The following is a 20,851-nucleotide window of genomic DNA, read 5'->3' on the forward strand; positions in this document are numbered from 1 at the left end:
GTCATCTTTTATCTTACAAGAGACGAAGGGAAAGGGAAGCAAGCAGAGAATGGGGGACCTCATACCACCAAGAAAGCAGTACCGGGAGCACAACGTGTCGCTTGGACCTGGGGTCCCTGCGCGGAGATGCCCCTAATCCAGGGGAAGATTGATAAGAAGGCTGACAGAGAGAGAAAGCCTTCCCCTGGAGCTGATGCTCTGAATTTGGACTTTAGCCTACTTTACTGTGAGGAAATAAACTTCTCTTTGTTAAAGCCATCCACTTGTTGTATTTCTGTTAGAGCAGCACTAGAAAACTAAGACTCCTGGTAACTACTAATGAACTTTGGTCTCTACGTATTTGTCTATTCTAGCTATTTCATATAAGTGGGATCATGTAACCTTTGTCCTTTTGTACCTGACTTATTTCACTCAGCATAATGTTTTCCAGTTTGATCCATGTTGAATGCTTTCAAGATCACAGATTCTCAGACTCTTCTGACTGATCACATTTCAGGATCGTTTGCTTGCTAGAAAGCTCAGAGCTGATTTGCAGCGTATCTCTTTAAGTGCATAGGCCTGATGATGTGCCTCATGGATATCAACCTCATCCCTGGATTCATCTTTTTTTTTTTTTTTAAAATCCTTATTCTCTGTATAAGGCGTCTCTACATCAGTGGCTCCCCTATTTATGTTTTTTATCCAGTTGAATGGTAAGTGGCTCAAATCCCTGGTAACGTGGAAGTAAAAACTAGCCATGTTGATTCCAACTCGTGACCCCGTATGTGCCACAGTAGAACTGTGCTTCATAGGGGTTTCAATGGCTGATTTTTTAGAAGTATATCGCCAGGCCTTTCTTCCAAGGTCTTCTGGGTGGACTTAAACCTCCAACCTTTCAGTTGCACAAAAGTTGCAACCTAGCGTGTTAACTGTTTGCATCAGTCAGGGACTCGAACATGGAAGTAGGGTACACGTAAATAGACAAATCCGTAAAAGCTATGACTAGTTATCATTACTATACCAGACAGCCTCTGGCACTAATTTTTGGAAATGACCCCAACCAATGGTGTCTCAGAACAGTGCTTCTCAAACTCCAATGTGGACCCAAATCATTTGGGGATCTTGCTAACATGCAGATTTTGAATTAGTAGGTCTTGGGTGGGGCCTGAGGTTCTGCATATCTAAGAGGTGTTCAAGCAAGGCCAATACTGCTGGCTGGTCGACCACCCTTGAGTAGCAAGGTCTTAGAAAAGCATCTAAAAAATTTCTTCCACATTCTTAGAACCAATTTTGCCTCAAATTTCCTACCATTGTCTTCCCAATTGCATTTACACAGGGAAGGCATAAAATAGCCATCTCCAAAGAGGCCAACAGGCCCAAACCATAGATTTCTAGGCTGATGGAACAGGGGCAGTCCACAGTTTAAAAGTAAGGTGGCCTGTTTTCACAAGTTCTCAATTCAAATGCATTTAACTCCTCAGCGTTTTCCTACTCATCTGTCAGAGTTGCTACTTACTTCATCAGGGAGCTCAAGGATAGTGATGTTTTTGGAACGAAACGTGATTTCGAAAGTGACCACCAAAGTTGCATTTAACGGATGCCTGTGGAGGACAAGAGTCTGATTACTTATAAGAAGGTGGACACTGAGATCTCAACCAATCCTCGGATTTCACGCCGGGTCTGCCATTTCTTCTGTCATCAGGGTCAAGAAATGCTATACGCGTCACCCTGAGGGGTAGAGAGGTGGAGTCGCTGCTCCTTAGGGGACTTCTTTCTTGATCAGGAGACAAGATGTCACAGGAGGGTAGGGTAATAGCATAAGAAGATAGAGAACTGACCGTGAATGCCAAATGAGGCGTCCATAGGTAGGCAGGTCTGAGGGGGGATTTGTGGGAAGGTCAGAATTTGACCGACAGAGGCAGGGGCCTTCCAGATAGGGCATGAGAGAACAACATGTCCCTAGACAGCCGGGAGATGCGTCTGACTGGATAAGGTAGACATGCCGGCTGGGAGCAACCCACAGGGGCCTCAAATCTGGGCTTAGAGGATGACTTGTAAGAGTTACAAGGTGTTGACATGCACAGATGGCAGGAGCTAGCAATGGAATCACTGGCCTGTTAGGTGTGGTACCAAAGTTTTGGTGTGAGATCAGCCCTCCTGCAGTCCCAGCAGAGGTGAGGGAGGAGAGAGGAGAGGGGTAAAGAGAAAAGGACAGGGCTCCCAATCTTCATCTTAGGGAATCCTCATGGCTGGGAGGCAAGAGTAGGACAAAGCAGCTAAGGAAACAGAAGGAAAAGACAGGCGCTCTGGCACAGTCTGGCCAAGGTTGGGGCCCGCATGCCTGAACCAAGAGAGGTCAACAAGAAAGACTCTCTGGACAGAGACCAAGCATGAGGGCTGCATGAATAGGATCCCTGAGTGCCGTCATTTCTGCTTTTGGCTCCATAAGCAACCTCTGATGTGCTGGTGAGCAGCTCAGCGCCTTGCCCCTGCCCTTCAGGGCTCTCCTCCAATATTTAAAGCCTTGGAAAGGCCCACTCTGAAGCCTAGCATCAGCTGCTGGTCACTCAAGGGCTCTTCTCACCTGGGGAAAAGGCTGAGGTCTCAGAGGAGAAGCCCCCCTTCCTCCTCCTTCCGCTGGAAACAAGGATTCAGCAGGGGGGCAGGAGATAGACTTTGGGACCCGGGCCTGTAGCCTGGGGCTAGCACCTCTCTTTCTATGGATTGTTGTATAGTTAAGAGGAAAGGGCAACACACTTGAACTAGAGTGAGTTGGGGACAGCCCTGGCTCAGCCACGGGGTGTGTGAGTGGGGCCAAGGACAGAGCCGGGCTGGGTACTTACCGAAGGGCGATGCTGACACTGGTTGAGCTACCATTTTCCAGCCTCACAACGGGAGGAACAATGAGGTCGACGGTTGACTCTGGAGGGATGCAAATCAACAACATGAGTCATTAGGTCAGAGAACTCAGGCCCCTGAGGAGGAACTGGGATGAGGCCCCTGACATCTGAACTCGTGAGCTCGGACTCATGACAGCCCCTACTTTCTAGGTGAAGACCTGGAGGTTCTGAGAGGGTAAGGGATGGGGCTGGAAGCCCAAGCCCTCATGACACTCTTTCCCGAATGCTGCCCCACACACAGACAGAGGAGGACACGGACCTGAGCACGAAATACTGTAGCTTTCTCCTCCCTCCTCCACTGACAGGCTCTGAGGGTCTGTGGCTGAGCTACCCAGAGGTAGTTTGAGAATCATGGGTGCCAAAAGTTCTCTCAAAGGAATTCAAGCCATGATGTAGGATTGGAAAACACAGACTTGAACCACCTCTTCTGACAGACGTGCAGAACTGGCCTAGCCTCCTTCCAGTACTCAGAGGTACATGGGGCCCAGTTAACCTAAGAACCCCTTTGGGCTCCCTTCCTAACCCAGCTCAGCTACTCACTGATCCCCTCCCTGAGGCTGACTATATGCTGGGCACCGGGGAAAGAATGGTGAACAAGACATATTCTTTCACTATCAGGGATTTCTTCTTGGCCTTAAGATGTTAACTCAGGATAAAGTACACAAACAGGCTACCTGGGTGAGGGATGAAGCAGATTTAGGAGGTCAAGGACCACAGGGCAACTTGACCACAGAATAAGAGTGAGTCAGCATCTCTCTGACCTCCTCCTGTGTTTGGGCAGCCCACATCCCACCTCTTCCTCCTTACTTCCAGGTGGGCTCAAAGCCTCACGCCATACCTGTCCATCTCACCTGCCCTGCCTCACAGCCTAGAGGTCATGATCATGAATCTAGGCTGGAATGGGGAAGGAGGCCCACAAAGAGAAAGCGGGTGTTCAACTCTGATAAAGATGGTCCTTGTAGTGGCAGAGGCTACAGGCAAGGCCCAAGTCTCCCTCTATCCAGAAAATAAGGAATTGAGAGTTGAAATTTTAGATGCTTGGGTTGGAAAGGAACTTAGAAGTCAGCTGATTCAGCTTCCACTGTCTGATTCTCCACCTCTATCCCCCTACTTAGGAGTTTCTCTTCCTCTGCCTGGGTACCTCTAGGGATAGTAACCTCATTTCCAAGGGAATCAGGCGCCCTTGAACCTACGCCCTTGGGCCCAGCTCTGCCACCTGGGGCCTCTCAGGCCATGTCTGAGCTGCCTTCTCCAAGCTAGCCCAGCATGTGTGCATGCCGACGGAGGTGCTGTCCCGAGACTGCTAGTCTCCAGGGTGAGACATCCACAGGCTGCAGTCTCCAGATTCCCTGCCTCAGCTGCCTCTGCCTGGCTGGGTCCCTCAGATGAGGATGGCCCTGCCCCGCTCCCTGCAGAGGCCAAGCTGCTGAGGGAAGAATAGGCTGGTCCCTCCTTGATGTGTAGCTTCAGGTACTGGAGGCAGTTTTGGCAACCTTGCCCCTTCTTTCTTGTCCTCCCTGCTCTGACAGCAATCTGAGGCTCTGTCCTGGGCTTGTGCAGCTGGACAATTATAGCCCTTGATGTCTGTGCCTGTTAAATTTTAGCTTAGATGTAGCTGAGGACCACATCTGATAAACAAGTTCCCGACAAGGTGGTGCCTAGGACAAAGCTGCTCCTTTGAGATTTCTATCTTTATCAAGAGATAAGACATCTATAACCCACTGCCGTTGAGTCAATTCTGACTCATAGTGACCCTACGCGACAGAGTAGAACTTCCCCATAGAGTTTCCAAGGAAAGCCTGGTGGATTCGAACTGCCAACGTTTTGGTTAGCAGCGGTAGCACTTAACCACTACGCCACCAGGGTTTCCTAAGACATCTATAGAGATGTCTATTAAAGATAATGCCAGGCCGCCACCCACACTTCTTGAGTCCTCCAGCTCTGCTGGGACAATGATCAGGGTGAGTGGCAGATCTGCATGGCCTAGGCTCTTCCAGTTTTTGCATTTTAAAACAGACGGCTGTGGATTTTTGCTCTCCCCCACTGCTTAGCACCACAGAAGACAGCAGGGCTCAGCAGCTGAAGGATTGGGCTCTGAAGTCATACAGTTGCATCCTGGCCCCGACATTTCCTAGCCCTGTGATCATTGGTAAGGTACTTAACCTCTCTGAGCTTCGTTTCCTCATCTGTAAAATGGGAAGGATTACAAGAGCTATCTCGCAGTGTTATTGTTAAGATAAAATGTGGTATTGTTTGTAACACACTTTCCACATGGCTTGGCATGCAAGAAGTGCTAAATAATGGTTAGTTATGATGACTACCCTCATGTAATAACTGCAGGACATTTTTAGTCCGACTTAGGAGGCAGTTAGGAAGCTGGCATCATATCATGGGAAAGCACATTTTAAAGTTTGCTCTAGGGTAGGAATCTCTGTAGACCATATTAGAATTACCGATGAATCATAATGAGACCAACCAAGTTTCCCCTACAAAGAATCTGCTTTTTAGAACTCATACTTATTATTAACTAATAGACACCTCAGGAGCTTGTGTGGCTCAAGGCGTTTGCCCAATGGCTGCGTGGAAGAAAGTCCTGGTGAACTGCTTCCGTAAATATTATAGCCAAGAAAATCCTATGGAGCAGTTCTACTCTGTAACACATAGGGTCACCATGAGTCGGAATCCACTCAACAGCAACGAGTTCTATTATTTTTTTTATTGATACCTCCCCTACTTCTTACCTGACCCCATGCCAGCCACTCTGCTACGCTCTCCCATTCTCTAATTCCTACAACAGTGAGGGGTGGGCATTACCACTCCTATTTTGATATAAGGAAACTGAGAATCTCCAAGGGGAAAGTGTCTTGCCCACAATAGCTTGGGAATGGCAGAGGCAGGATTCAAACTTAGGCCTGTCTGGTCCAAAGCCCAGGTTCTTGCCGCTGAGCCACCAAAGAAGTTAGAGACAAAAAACTCTGAAGGCCAAGCATCTCATCTATCATCCTCAATGACCCTGCCTCAAAGCAAGGAGAAGAAAGGCACAGCAGCATGAGATTAGAAACCCATTTCCAGGTACTTGATTTTATGGTCGCTTTCACTGTTCTTCTATAATGACATTCAGGAAAGGAGACAAAGTGATATAATGAAGCTGCTATACTACGTGCTGGTCTCGGCTTTATGACTTTCTAGCTCTATGACTTTGGACAAGTCTTCAACTCTCTCTGGGCCTCAGCTTCCCTTCATATAATCAGAGGAGGTGGGGGCTGGATTTGTGGTTCTCTTCTAGGGGAACATGCGAATTACTAATACATTAGTCACAGAGAATACGCTCCAGGAGGTCCTGGGCAGGGCTCTGGCGCCTGTGTTTTTGAAAAGGTACCTCCAGGTGAGCTGAGGCACAGACCGAACAGAGAAACACCGAGCTGCACGGTCCTAAGGACCTTTTCTTTCTCAGAAATTGCTCACTGACGTGACGAGAGTGTTTACCAGCCAGGCAGGACTGATCAGATGATTGTTTCCTCAGAGACTGGAGAGGCCAGATAAGCGTGATGGTGCAGCCACTGTGCATGGCTCTTGGAAAACTTCCACAATATTAGTATTGTTTGTACAAGGTTCGTTTGAAAATCTTCTGTCAGGAATTTTAAGACATATTTGATTTTTTGGGCAACAGCCAAGCTAATAATCAAAATAACGGTCCTTGTGTCCTTGGAGAGCTAAACACGGCTCTTCTTGGGAAGGAATTCCACAGATGTTTTGGGCAGTGGGAGAATTCCTGGAACAACGTGGGCCTCCAAGGGGCCTGCTTTGAAGGTCAGTCCTGATAAGGATGAGCAAACCCTAATGTATTTTTTGATGACCAGCCTGCCTTCTGTGTGCCCCAGCCCTGCTGGGCGGCTGCACCCTGCTCCTCAATCCCTCTCTAAGGGAAGGGTTTTCTCATCCTACAATGGGATGCCCAGGCAGACTCCCCAGGCTCTCTGTGCCTGGCAGGACCAGGCTCACCATGGCTGGCCACTTCACCTGCCTCCGCAGCATCTTCCAGGACCCACAGCTCCCTCTGTGAGGTCCACAGGGCAGGGGCATAAGCCTTCTTTACAGACAGCACCCCAGACTTCTGGGGTTCCACAGTCTGATTTAAGTACCAACTGTTGACTTCGGTGGTACGGAAAAGATAACAGGGACTGCAGGGCAGAAGGCTATTTATTTGTGGAACCATCTTGCTGGTTGTAAAACTCCTGGACTCCACCCAGGGGCAAGCAGGCCCATGTGATCTGGACAGTTCTAAACACCTGGCTACAAACTGGTCAGGCTACTCGCTCTAGAGTCACCATTTCCCTCTTTACAAAGTTGATGACCCATTTCTAAACTTACCACATTTTTCTACAAGCTTCAGGGGGAAAAGGATAAAAATAAGCAGCCAACTCTTCATCATGTTCCTTGATTCCAGAGAACTAGGAAGAAAACCAAATGGCGAGAGTTCAGGTGAAGGCTGAATCAGCTCAGCTGCAGGTGGACAACATGCCAGCTGCACCTATGGCATGGGACAGCTCATAAAGGACTTTCACTTCACACCTATCACCTCATAGGCTTTGCATCACAACCTCTGAGCAGGGGACCTTCAGGAGGGCTTATCTTTCTTTGGTATGTGGGGCAATGGGCTCAGAGCAGCTAAGCGGGTTGTGTAAAGTCCCACCATGAGGAAGTGAACAAAGACCTGAATTTTTCCCTCTTCAACTGCTTCTTGCTACCTAGTTAACAGATACAGAGACTGCAGTTTTATTGGCCGGGGGTTCTTTTTTTTCAAAGTTATTAAAACTGAGGTTAAACATTTGACTCTGTAAACTCATAAACCTAACAATTTCCTGTCTTGGGGTGAGAATGCAAGGGATAATGTCACCAACTGACTAATTCATTCGACAAGCGTCACCTCCCCAGGACTGAGAGGGATCACTCCCGATGGAGACAGAGGGACAGACAAACTCCACATCAGCCCTGGAACAGTTCCCTGGTTTAGTGAGGGAGCCAGGCTGCTGCTTACGCATAACCCCCACACACAGCAGGTGAGCTGCGGGTCAAATGGGGAGGTCAGCATGGATTTCTGTAACTCAGTCTCCACAGGCTCTCCCACCCGACTGCCTCTAGGGGTTCCTGAAAACTGTCAGGAGAGCTGGGAGAGGTCTGTGTGGAAACACCCCTGCTCCCACTCTGGTTCCCCCAAAAGGCCTCCAGAAGGCCCTGACACCCCTCCCCCACCCAAAGGAGGCCTCCCCGACACCTCCTCCCTCACAGAAATCTCCCTGACCGCTCCAGCCAGTCTGACCTCCACCTGTCCCTCCAGAGGCCTTTCTGCCTGCTATAGCTCTCACTGGCCCATTAGATCTCATCCCAGGAGCTTTCTCACTGATCTCGCGACTCTTTGGCCTTCTCTGGGGGCCTTGCCTGTGAAGCTTTAGCCCTGCGCTCTCTGACTTCCTGTATCCTGACCCACAGAGAATTGCTGTCCTGTGTACACAGAATGTCTACAGGCCTTCTCATCACTCTTGTCGCTCTCTGCTCCTCACCTCAGCTCTGTGCCCTCAAGTTAAGGATTCAGTTTGTTCCCCAGGACAGCAGCTGTCTTCCTCTGGACAGACGGAGAGTCAGGTCAAACCAGCTCCTCTCTCAATCTGCAGGAGTGGAATTTGGACTGAGAAACTCTTGCTCAGCCTAAGTCCCCCAGCCCCAGAGGCTGAGACACCTTGGAGGAAAGATACCAGAACAGATAGACATTGAGTGATAAGTCAACTAATATGTTTAAAAAGTTCAGAATTATATACTACAATCAGCGTCTTGTGAATGCTACAAGACAGAAATGTGTCCTTCTTCCCATGGAAGTCCTTTCTTCCACGTCTCACTCAGATGTTACCTGCTCCAGAAAGTCCACCCCTCTTACCTACCACTTATTCCTTCTTTGGAGCAACCTGGGCCAAGGGTGTCCTGCAGCAGCTTCTCTCTTGCAAGGTATCTGAATCTGCCCTGTTGTTTGTTGTATAGCCTGGGTCTCCTCCTCTTGGAGAGGGAATACAGACAGTGGCAAGGAATGTGTGCCCTGAAGAGAGACAGCACAGGTTTGAATTTGAGTTCCCCCACTTATTAGTTGTGCGACCTTGGGGTGCTACTTAACCGCCTCAAGCTTCAATTTCCTAATGTGAAAGCAGGGACAGTGATAGTTACCTCATAGATAAGGCATGTAAAGTGTGCTTTCTTAGTGGGAGAGAAAACTGGTTCTTGGGGAGTGAAAAAAATCTTAGCTATTATAGGTTGCAGCCCTCGGGCCACAGTACATAAACAAACAGTATATGAATTTCATAGTGAGAAAGACGACTGGGGAAAAAAATGTCTAAAAAGACTCCTGGAGGGTGAGAAAAGGTTGCAAAATACTGATGTAAAGAGATTACCACTATTGCCTGGGCACCTGACAAGCACTAAGCGTAGATTGTTATTATCCTCAGTATTACTGAAAAAGGCAGGGCCCAGGTTGTCCTCCCCGTCTCCAGCCTGAAAGTCCAGGACGGCGAGACGGGGTCTCGTCCTGCCCAGTCCCCTGGAGCCCAGCGCAGCGCAGCGCTCAGTACCCCAGCTGGAGCTCTCAGTGTCTCCCCTCCCCGAAGCAATCTGCAAACTCCGTATTCAGAATTCGGGCGGCAACCGAGCAGGAGGCAGGGAAAGGGTTCAGAACTGCACAGTAATAGAGCCACTCACACCACCCTGGCATTTCAGTGTCCCCTGCCTCCGCTCACTACTGCTCGGGCCTTTCCACTTGGGGGCTGTCCAGTGTCACGAGGCAGGGACTGGAGCCACCTCCTCCCGCCCCTGGCAAAGGATGGAGCCCAGGAGTGGCCGAGGGGGGCCGGAACCGCGGTAGGCTGTCCCTCTGACTTGCTGTGCAAGTCTCTTGGCCTCAGGGGGTCCGCCTGGGAAATGGGCGGGAGGCTGTCCGGGCCGCGCCATCTCTCACCTGAGAGCCTCCTAGGCTCGGGGGACTGACCACACCAAATGCAGGAATCCCAGGCCAGGTGCCGCCTTGGAATGAGGACAGTCCCCCAGGCCAACTTGACTTTGTTTCGCGAGCGGGCCGGAGGTCACCTGACCCGAGTCACCTGATCTGCGGAGTCTGTATCTCGGCGTAATGCACTCTGGGAGCTGTAGTTTTCACGAGTCTTAGCAAGACAAAGCTGGGCAGAGTTGGAGCGAAGAGGAACGGCGCAGGCGCCTTGCCAGGGATGGTGGCTCGGGTGTGAGGGAGGATTAAGCCACGTTTAGGGACACAGACGCTCTCGGAGGGTCAGCGCCTTTCAGCAACCTCTGAGATACTATGGTGAGCGAGGCACTGACAGCCCTCCACTGTCACGGAACCTCAGCCCTACATGGTGGGGGGGCCGTTTAGGTCCAGCCTACCGCCGCCTCTCCGCCTATAGTCGGGGTCTGGGACCGGCTTCCTAGACCAATTGCAAGATGAGAAGCCGCCATGTTGAGCGTGGCTAAGGATTGTCAGGAGAGGCCCCGCCTCCGCACCGCCCTGGGGTAAGTGTGCTGGTGGGTGCCTACGTCGGCAGATACTTGGAGCGCCCGCCACCATGGCTATGAACGCACGGTCGATCACTCTCGGCATCGACCTGGGCACCACGTCTGTGAAGGCGGCCCTGCTGGAGGCCGCGCCAGGCGAACCCTCCAGGTTCGTGGTACTGGCTAGCTGTGCCCGAGCTGCGCGGGCGGAGGCGGTGACCCAGAGCGCAGCGGCCGGGCCCCAGGTGAGGCAGCGACCTGGAGCTGCGCCGCCTCCAGGAGCCTCTTGACACCCCTTCTCCTCCTCAAAGGAGGCCTCCCTGACTGCCCTAGCCTCCCTGACAACCTCCTCTGTCAAAGAATTCTCCCTGTCTACACCAGTCTATCTGACCACTGCCTGCACCCGTCGCTTCCAGGGACCTTTGTGTCTGCTGCAGCTCTCCCTGATCCATTAGATCTGTCGCAAGAGCTTTCCTGCCTTCTTGCACCGATCTCCCCACCCGCTGGCCGCCCCTGGGGTCCTTGCCTATGACGCTTTAGGCCTGCACTCTCTTGACTTCTTGTACCCTGACCTACGGGGAATTGCTGTCCTGTGTGTCTATGCCCACAGGCCTGTTTCTCACTCTTGCCCTCTCTGCTCCTCACCTCAACCCTGTACCTTCAAGTTAAGGATTTGTTCCCCAGGACAGCAGCGGTTTTCTCCTGGGCAGCTGCAGAATCAGGCCTAACCAGCTCCTCTCTCAATCCACAGGAGTGGAATTTGGACTGAGAAACTCTTGGTCAGCAAAAGACCCATTGCCGCAAGGCTGAGACACCTTGAAGGAAAGATGTCAGAACAGATAGAAAGACATTGAGAGAGAAGCCTATTGATATGTTTAAAAAGATCAGATTAGTAATTAACATACTACAACTGTTCTCTAGTGAACACTACGAGATAATTTTATGACAGAGGGCTCTGTTGGGAGATGTAGGTTCAGAAAAGGTGTCCATCCTCAGAGCTGGATTCCAATAATTCCTTGCAAAAGTAGCTCTGTTCAGTTACTTGACAATAAAAATGAGTATCAAGGAACTTCCTGTCTAACCTCATGTACGTCTTCTTTATGGGCCTAAGCTTGTTCTTCTCCAAATTGAAATAGGTACCTCTACAGGCCACAGTTTGCGATTTTCTAACCAAGCCCCGCTCCCAAGAGTTTTATCTTTCATAAACTCTTGCAACACATCTGGACTCAGTTCTTTAAGGTTCGGAGTCCGTGTTGCTCAGAAGCATTTCAGAGGACAAAGACTTCAGGAGCACTTTCATTTTTCAGAGCGGTTTTCAAAATTAGTTTGGGTAGGGCATCAGGGTTTTAGAATGATTGTTTTACTTCATGGAATACGAAATGGAGACAGAGTCTGCTCTAACCCTGTTTGGCTGAGCAGCAGAGCTGGGATCGCAGGAGATGGAGCTCAGGGGTGTCCTTTCCTCTTAGATTAGGATCCCTTCCTGAAAACTGCTTTTTCCCGTTTTCTCCAGCGTTCAGCAGGCCATTCTGTGTTTACAGGTGTACCCTGTCACACCTGCCTTATGATGAGCATAGGGGAGATGAGTAATAACCCCCCTTTGCATCCTCCATATGTGAATTGTGCTCTAGGACGAGCAGCATTGCTGTAATTTAGTCTATCGCAGGTTTGTCAACCTCAGCACTATTGACATTTAACCCATTGCTGTCAAGTCGGTTCCGACTCAGAGCGACCCTATAGGACAGAGTAGAACTGCTCCACAGGGTTTCCAAGGAGCGGCTGGGGGATTCGAACTGCCGACCTTTTTGGTTAGTACCCAGTTCTTAACCACTGTGCCACCAGGGCAGCCATTTGGGCTGGATAATTCTTTGTTGTGGGGGACTGTCCTGTGTGTTATAGGACGTTTAGCAGCATTCCTGGCCTCCATTCGCTAGATGCCAGTAGCACACCCACCCTTCTCAACGTGACAACCAAAAATGTCTCCACATTGCTAAACAGATCTGATGGGTCTGTTCTTATGTCCATACTTGTCATTCATCAGAAGTATTGTGTACTGTTTTATTTATTCTTCCTCTCTGGGCCTCAGATTCCTCATCTGTAAAAACGGGTGGCACAAACAGTTAAGCACTGGACTACTAGCTGAAAACTTGGCACTTCACATCCACTCAGAGGAGCCTCGGACGACAGGCCTGGCAATGTGCTTCTGAAAGGTCACAGCCTTGAAAACCCTATGGAGCATAGTTCTCCTCTGCACACATGGAGTCACCATGGGTTGGAACCGACTCAACGGCAGCAACAAAGGGGCGTGGGAGGGGGTAGTGAATGAGTTCCTAAGTACCTTTTTCAAATCCAAAGCTCTAGTATTTGCTCTGGATGTAGACTGACTGATACTGTGATCCAAGGAATGTCCAAGAGCTACTCTCTGATCACACCCTCCTCTTCTGGTCTCCCATTCCAGCCATTCCTCTCCTACGCTGCTCCACCCACACAACACCTGCCCTGGGCCATTCTAAACAGCAGCTCCTCTGTCCTGGGATGACCCACCATCTGACCACCATGTCGCAACTCTTTAAACCAACGCTATTCAATAGAAGCGCGAGCCAAAAATGTCAGCCACGTATTAATTTTCCATTTTCGAGTAGCCATAGTAAAAAAGCGTACAAAGAAACGGGTGACACTGATTTTACATTATGAACCCAATATACCCACCATACTATCATTTCAACATGTAATAGTCAATATAAAAATCATTAATGAGATATCGTGCATTCTTTTTCTTCATGGTAAATCTAAAATCCAATGTATTTTACTTTTAAACAACGCATCTCAATGCAGACTAGCCTCACGTGGCTACTAACTGCCTTATTGAATAGTGCAGGTCTTTGCCTCCTCCTTTCTTTGCTGCTGCCTTCTTTCTTCCCCTCAGGGGATCATGCACAGCCCTGTGCCTCCTCTTTCCCAGTCTTTCACTGCCTTAGTTTTGCTGTAACCTCTCCTATACATAAGGACATCCTTGTTAGCATTTGGGGCTACCTCCTCAGGGCAACGCTTTGAGCTCCCTCGCCACTCCTTTTCCCTTGTCCTGCCCTTCCTCACCCTTCTTCTTATTGCTCCTTTGTTCGTGTTTATTAGGAGCCAAGAGCTGCCTCTGACCAAGATCAGCAGACTGACTGGGGCAAGTGAGGGGCTAGCTCCAAGGTGGGGAGGACTGTATACTCTTTGCAGGGAAGTGGGAGGGCCTGAGGACTCAGTCTTCAGATGCCCTTCCAGGACTGTAAGTTTTTTTAATTCCTCAAAGAACAGACATTCATTGAGATCTGAGCCACATTTCTCTTCCTCTTCTCTTCTGAACTTTCCATTGCTCCTCCTAGTTGTTAACTGTAAGCTTATTTTGTGACTTGAAGTGATTTTTTGTGTGCCAGAAACAGCTTACTTTGGTTGAAATCAAATAAGTATTCGATTTATTAAATTCAGAACCCTAGTTCCTAGTTAAGCTTTTACGACTTAGTTTATATAAAGCTGATACCATTTGTAAGTCTGACATTTTAGCCATCATTTTTGAGGGCCTTTGAATAATACTTAATCCCTATAAACATAGTTGCTTAAATACCTTAGGCATTTTAAACTGCAATTATACATTTAGTATATTTGCTTTTTTATATACTGCAGTTGTTTGACTTAAATCTTTCCAGAATACTTAAGTAATTCTCATAAACCTAGTAAATTAAATATGCAAACTTAGATGCTTTTACATATTTCAAATCTGTTTATAAAGTTAGTGTGATTTGAACTTGTAATCACAAATCTAGAATCAGCTACTCAATTTCACATTTTAAATTGGAGTTACAAAGGTAGCCTAGGCCAAGTTCTCTTAAACATATAAATTTACTTGAAATACCAAATACCCAAAGATTCCTTAAACATAATTATTAATAACGTAGATTTGATTCGTTTAAATGTGCGTATATTTAATTCTCAATTGTGTCGCTTTGAAATTTACTTACTCACCAAGGAAACGATGCTGTCATCTGGGTTGCTTTCCCAAGTGAATATTTCATGGCAGCCTTCTTAGCTCACTGAGGTTTCTTACTGATTAGAGGCATCTGCTGGGATGGGATGGGATCCTATTTATAGTCTATAATAAGGACTTCATAATTAAAAGAAAGAGGTGGTGACAGAACCCAAATTTCTTAAGTTCGAGTCACACTGTTGCCTTATTTCGAACTTATATTAGAATCCATAACTTGCAGCCAGTTGGATATACTGCTTGGTTGGATTTGGCATTTCTTTAGCTCTAAGATATCTAAGTGCATTTTCCCATCTGAGTCTGAAGATCTTTGTGCTGTTTGAATCATGCATTCTTTTAATATTCTTGTCTCTTAGGACCATTTGACTCTGACAGATATCAATATGATATTTGATTAAATTCTGGTTACCTCTCATGACTTTGTCTTTCAAGGTTATTCTGCTTGGAGAAGTGTTCAAGGAGAGAGGAAGTCAGATGAAAAGACGAATCACCTCCTTGGAGTCCTTGGGGACCCGCAGAAAAAGAGGGTCCTCCCTTTCTTGAATCTCCTCAGCACTCCTGGAGCCGTTCTCTGCATTATCAGTCTCTCTCTGTGTAGCTTAGAAAAAACCAGTTGCCATTGAGTTGATTGCGACTCACGGAGACCCCATGTGCGTCAGAGTACAACTGTGCTCCGTAGGGTTTTCTTTTCTTTTTTTATAATTTAATTTATTTTTGTTGTTGTTGTTGAGAATATACACAGCAGAACACACACCAATTCAGCAATTTCTACACGTACATTTTAGTGACATTGATTACATTCTGAGAGGTATGTAACCGTTCTCATTCTCCTTTTCTGAGTTGTATCTCCCCCATTAACATAAACTCACTGCCCCCTAAGGTCCGTATCTAATCTTTTGAGTTACTGTTGTCAATTTGATCCCGTATAGATAGATCTTAAAAGAGCATAATGCTCAAGGCAGACATTCTTTATATATGTATGTATATATTTTATTGTGCTTTAAGTGAAAGTTTACAATTCAAGTTAGTTTCTCATACCAAAGTTTATACACAGATTGTTATGTGACCTGGTTGCTCCCCCTATACTGTGACAGCACACTCCTCCTTTCAACCCTGGATTTCCTGTGTTCATTCAACCACTTCCTATCCCTTTTTGCCTTCTCATCCCACCTCCGGACAGGAGCTGCCTGTTTAATCTCATGTGTCTACTTGAGCTAAGAAGCACACTCTTCACGAGTATTACTTTATGTTTTATAGTCCAGTCCAGTCTTTGTCTGAAGAGTTGGCTTCGGGAATGGTTTTAGTTCTGGGTTAACAGAGCGTCCAGGGGCCATGTCTTCGGGGGTTTCTCTAACCTCAGTCAGACCATTAAGTCTGGTCTTTTTATATGAATTTGAGTTCTGCACCACACTTTTCTCTTGCTCCGTCAGGGACTCTCTGTTGTGTTCCCTGTCAGGGTGGTCACTGGTGGTAGCCGGTCAGTGTCAAGGCAGACATTCTTTACTAGTTAAGCTAAACTATTGCTAGGGTTTAAGAAAACTTCGGGGGCTATTTTTGGTTTAAGGTTTAAGGATTATCTCAGGGCAATAGTTTCGAGGGTTCATCCTGCCTCCATGGCTCCAGAAAGTCTGGATGCCATGAGAATTTGAAGTTCTGTTCTGAATTTTTCCCTTTTTGATCAAAGATTCTTCTATAGAATCAAAATGTTCAGCTGGGCGCCATCTAGTTCTTCTGGTCTCATGGCAAAGGAAGCAGTTGTTCATGGAGGCAATTAGCCACACATCCCATTTCTTCTTCCTGTTCCTAACTCTCCTTATTCCTCTGTTGCTCCAGGTGAATAGAAACCAAGTTTTGTACCTTGAATGGCCACTTGCAAGCTTTTAAGACCCCACACACTACACAAGGAAGTAGAAGGTAGAACAAAAGCACTAAACAAGTTATTAGACTGCTTAACTGAGATGTCCTATCATAGTTTTTGATGGCTGAGTTTTTGGAAATAGATCACCAAGACTTTCTCCCAGGGCACCTCTAAGTGGACTTGAACTGCCAACCTTTCAGTTAGCAGCTGAGCTCGTTAACTGTTTGCACTACCCAGGGACTCCGTGTAGGTTATATCATTGCCCAATTAATCTTCAGATAACATAGCGCTGATGATAATACTCTCCCATTCAGAAAGCCCGAGGAGCTCTACACTGCCTTCAGGAAGACAGCCTTCTCTGAGGCTCAGTGCCCACTGATGGGAACCCAACAAATCCTCTTTTCCCACCTCATCTCTCACCACCCCTTCATACAGCCCATCTCTACTGGCACTGTGCCCCAGATGTTCCCTGGTCTTCCTCCTTGACCGTCTCTCCTAGGTCGTTTTTGTTTCAAGGTCTAGGACCTGGTCCTTAAGGCACTTAGAAGGCGTTTGGCAAATGCATGAACTAAAGCCCAAGTAAATGAAAGCACTAGGGCTCATCCTATTAGTCCACGAGGCGTTTTTTGACATCTCTCCTACCAGGTTCCTCCTTGCTGTCTTCCAGTCTCCCCGTAGGCCCATTGCTCTAGGTGCCTTGTCTAAGATCCTTACCTTTTTTCCCTTTATAGCGTCCTTCCTGAACTTTCCCGCAGGCTTTACTCAGTACCCACAAAACCCCCCAAAAAACCCAAACTAGTTGCCGTTAAGTTGATTCCGACTCCTGGCAACCCCAGAGTGGAACTGTGCTCCACAGGGTTTTCAATGGCTGTGATCTTTTGGAAGTAGGTTGCCAGGCCTTTCTTCCAAGGTGCTTCTGGGTAGATTTGAACTGCCAACCTTTTGGTTAGTAGTGAAGCACTTAACCATTTGTGCCACCCAGGACTCCTTTACTCAGCTCAGAGAAAAGCACAACGGAGGGCAGAGCCTGGGTTATTTGCCAAACCTAATCTGTAGTGGTACCTCATCTGTGAAGGGAGAGAAAGGACCTGGCTACCACACTCCTATTCCAGGCCCTGCTGGAGGCTGTGGACAAACCTCAGCCTGCATCCATCTCTGAGGCTGGCCAGCAGACCCTGGAAGTGTCCCTGTGGAATTAGCTGGGCAGCCATCACCCAGGACATCCCTTGAGGCCTCTGCCCTCCCCCTCTCCCTGTTTGTTTGCCCCCCGCTCAGTGTGTCTGCTCTGTTTCCAGGGACAGGAGCAGGATGTGAGTAGAACCATCCAAGCCCTACATGAGTGCCTTGCTGCCCTGCCCCGACAGCAGCTCCGGGAAGTCAGGGCCATTGGAGTGTCAGGCCAGATGCATGGAGTTGTGTTTTGGAAAACAGGCCAAGGTATGTTGGGCTCTGAAGATGATGTCATGCTGCTAACAATCACTTCCTGAACTAGGAAAGCACTGCAGAGACTCTCAGTGAAGGGCCAGGTTGTCCCCCACGGGAATGGTATCTCACCGCTAGGCACGGAACAGCACTTACTGCCTCTTGTATTCTGTCTGCATCCTGCTTCGTGCAGATGTGTCCTAAATACGCAAACTGCCCACTCACTGATCATCAGCACATTGTCCATGAACAGGGAGAGGGAAGGAGTGAGTTTTCTATGAGTCTCCTGTAGGATCCATTGCAGTGGCTTTCCACAGCTTCCTCTTTATTTGTGTCATCGTCCCACAGCATTAGTGCCGACAACCACGAGTTTAGCTGTAACTGTAGGAGATGCCAAGACACAGAGGGAACTCTTCTGAATCTGGGTGTAGTTTTTGTTGTTTAGCGTAATCACAGATGTTTGTGATTTTTTCTTTAAATTCCAGGGCGTGTCCTTTTTATGAGCTCGGTTGCCAAGCATTGCAGTGTTTAGGCTGCCTTTTTATGTCAGAAGGCCTGTCACAGCACAGAGGTGGTGACCTGCTCTGTTTGGCCCTCAGGGGAGAACTAAGCCAGTAAAATATCACTGAGTACTTCACACGCCAGGTGCTGGGTTGAGGACGTTACCTGCGTGATCTCATCGAACTTTGCCAGCAACCTTGTGGTGTAGGTTATGTTACTGTCCCCATTGTGCAGATGGGAAGTCGAGGTTCAGAGTAATACGCTCAGGGTCATATGGCGGCTAGTGGTGACTCCAGCTTTTGAGGCCAGGTCTGTCTGACTTTAGACACTGAGCCTGGGGCGGGGGGTGGGGGGTCGATAGAGGGACTGGAAAGCACAACAGCTCAAGGAAAGGAGGAAGTTCCCAGCAAAACTGCCTAACGAGGGATTCGGTTCCCACAGGAGTAGTGAGCTCCCTGTTACGGAGGGTGTTAAATTTCTTTTTAATTATTATAAAAAAATGTATATAGACACTAAAGCACAGAGAATAGTATTATAAAGTGATGCACACCCATCACCCAGCTTCAGCAGTATCAACATTTTACTGCAGGTGTTTTAGGCAGAAGATGGATGGCTACCTTGAGGGGATGCAGTTAAGGGGATTTGATGGTGGGGTCACCCCTTTCTGCCTGGAGAGTCAGCAGCGATGCAGAGTCCCCTGGGCTAATTTGGGTGGTGACTTGCCCTTAGCAGTGAGACTGGCATCTGGTAATGATGCATCCTTTGATCGATCCCCAGGATGGGGCCAGGGTAATGGTAGAAGCCAGCACAGGCCCTCCCTCCCTCCCTCTTGCCCTCTCTCTCATCTGCCTATTGTCAGGCCAGCTGGGACCGCAGGAACTGTTTGTCTCCAAGCGATAGCAAGAGCAGAAGGCTGGTTAGGGTGTTACAGTTGACCTCTCAGAGGGAGTCTAGGTTGTAAAAGCTTTTTAAACTCCTTAATTTTGCATTAACGAGGATGAATGTCCTTTTAATACTAAAACCCTTCCTGAAGAGACCAGCATAGGTCTAATGATTGCGGTCTGGTGACATGCCTTCTTTTCTCCCCGTCTCCTGGACTTTCTAAAAACCACACAAACCATTGCCCACATCATTGGAGAGAGCTGCTTAATATTTCATTGAGCTGAGCCGCATGCCTTCTTATTGTGTTTTCTGTTTCTGGGAAGGAATGATGATGAGACTTGCTTAGTGGAGTCGAGTGACATCGTATTTGGGATCAAGTTGTGCTGCTTTTAATGGCAGCCTTAGTTCAGTTTGGTTTCAGTACCTACTATATATAAGGCTCTGCGCTGGGTCCTGCGGGAGATATCGAAACGAGTGGAAAGAAGCTGCTACCTTCCTGGGCACGCACTTAGTGGGTGAGATTGGCACCAGTAACTGTAGCACAGAGCTAAGTGCTTCAAAGGGGAGCAGGAAGCAAGCAAGTTGGAAGAGAGGAGAGGGAGCGATCAGGGTCTTCTGAGAGGCCTGTGGTTAAGTCTGCTTCCAAACTCCATTTTCAGGCTCCAGAATAGCAGGAAAGAAATTGGGATCATAAAACAAAGCTAAAAGGCAAGCAACAGACCTGGAGAAAATATTTGCTACATGCGTAGAAGACAAAGGATAAATATCAGTACGTAGAACCAACAACGACAAAACGACAATGGCCCTGGGGAATAACAGGCGAAGGATACCCACAGGCAGCTATTTCCTAGAAGAGGGAATACAGATGGCTAATAAACATATGAAAGATGCTCCACATCATTAGTAATTAGGGAAATGCAAATGAAAACAACTATGAGAACTCATTTTCCACTCATTGGATTATAAAAAATCAAAAAAGTTTGATAATGTCAAGCGTTGACAAGGGGGTGAAAAGTTGGTTCTCTTAAATACTGCCATTGGTAGTGTGAATTGGCACGGTTGTTTTGGAGAGCAATTTGGCGGACCTATTAAAGATAAGGTGGCGTTATGACTCAGCCGTTCTACTTGGAATCTGTTCAAGAGAAGTACATGTACACAAGGAGGCAGCATCACGGTTGTTCATTGCATGCGTGTTTATCGCCGTGAGAAACGACGTTTAACTGTAGCGGAGAGGTTAGATAAACACTGGTATGTCCATGCTGTGGGGGGCTGTGGTGGTTCAGTGCTAGAATTCTCGCCTTCTGTTTCTAATTTCAGGGGGTTCATTTTAAATTTAAAAAAGAAAACAATTTTTTTATTGTACTTTCGATGAAGGTGAGAACAAATAGTTTCTCATTCAACAGTCGGTACACATATTGTTTTATGACATTGGTTAACAACCCCACGACATGTCAATACTCTCCCTTCTCCACCTTGGAGGACCTTTTTTTTTTTTTGGTGGAAATATACATAGCCAAAGTTACACCATTTTGAAAGTTTCTACATGTACAATTCATTGACATTGATTACATTCTTCCAGTTGTGCTGCTATACTCACTATCCTTTTCCAAATTATTCCATCACCATTATCTTCAACTCACTGTCCTCTAGGCTTCCCATCAAACCTTTTGAGTTGCTGTTGTCAATTTGATCTCACATAGATAATTCTTTTTTTTTTTTTACCTTAGATGAAGGTCT

General features: G+C 47.7%; 2 protein-coding genes across 2 annotated transcripts in view; one reads left to right on the plus strand and one right to left on the minus strand.

Annotated features, from left to right (window-relative positions):
• CTNS (cystinosin, lysosomal cystine transporter) overlaps positions 1-10,152 on the minus strand; it is a 20,493-nt gene extending 10,341 nt beyond the window's left edge. Inside the window, exons 1-6 of the mRNA XM_004376132.2 lie at positions 9,877-10,152; positions 8,816-8,967; positions 8,441-8,616; positions 7,251-7,330; positions 2,823-2,901; positions 1,496-1,580 (exon numbers count right to left, since the gene is read on the minus strand). Of these exons, the coding sequence (XP_004376189.2) occupies positions 1,496-1,580; positions 2,823-2,901; positions 7,251-7,311 (225 nt within the window). The 5' untranslated portion in view covers positions 7,312-7,330; positions 8,441-8,616; positions 8,816-8,967; positions 9,877-10,152. The remainder of the gene's footprint in view (positions 1-1,495; positions 1,581-2,822; positions 2,902-7,250; positions 7,331-8,440; positions 8,617-8,815; positions 8,968-9,876) is intronic.
• A 314-nt stretch (positions 10,153-10,466) lies between these two features.
• SHPK (sedoheptulokinase) overlaps positions 10,467-20,851 on the plus strand; it is a 25,991-nt gene continuing 15,606 nt past the window's right edge. The window contains exons 1-2 of the mRNA XM_004376133.2: positions 10,467-10,669; positions 17,605-17,746. Of these exons, the coding sequence (XP_004376190.2) occupies positions 10,496-10,669; positions 17,605-17,746 (316 nt within the window). The 5' untranslated portion in view covers positions 10,467-10,495. The remainder of the gene's footprint in view (positions 10,670-17,604; positions 17,747-20,851) is intronic.

The sequence above is a fragment of the Trichechus manatus genome, unplaced genomic scaffold (assembly GCF_000243295.1).
Source record: "Trichechus manatus latirostris isolate Lorelei unplaced genomic scaffold, TriManLat1.0 scaffold00040, whole genome shotgun sequence".
Taxonomy (NCBI): Eukaryota; Metazoa; Chordata; class Mammalia; order Sirenia; family Trichechidae; genus Trichechus; species Trichechus manatus.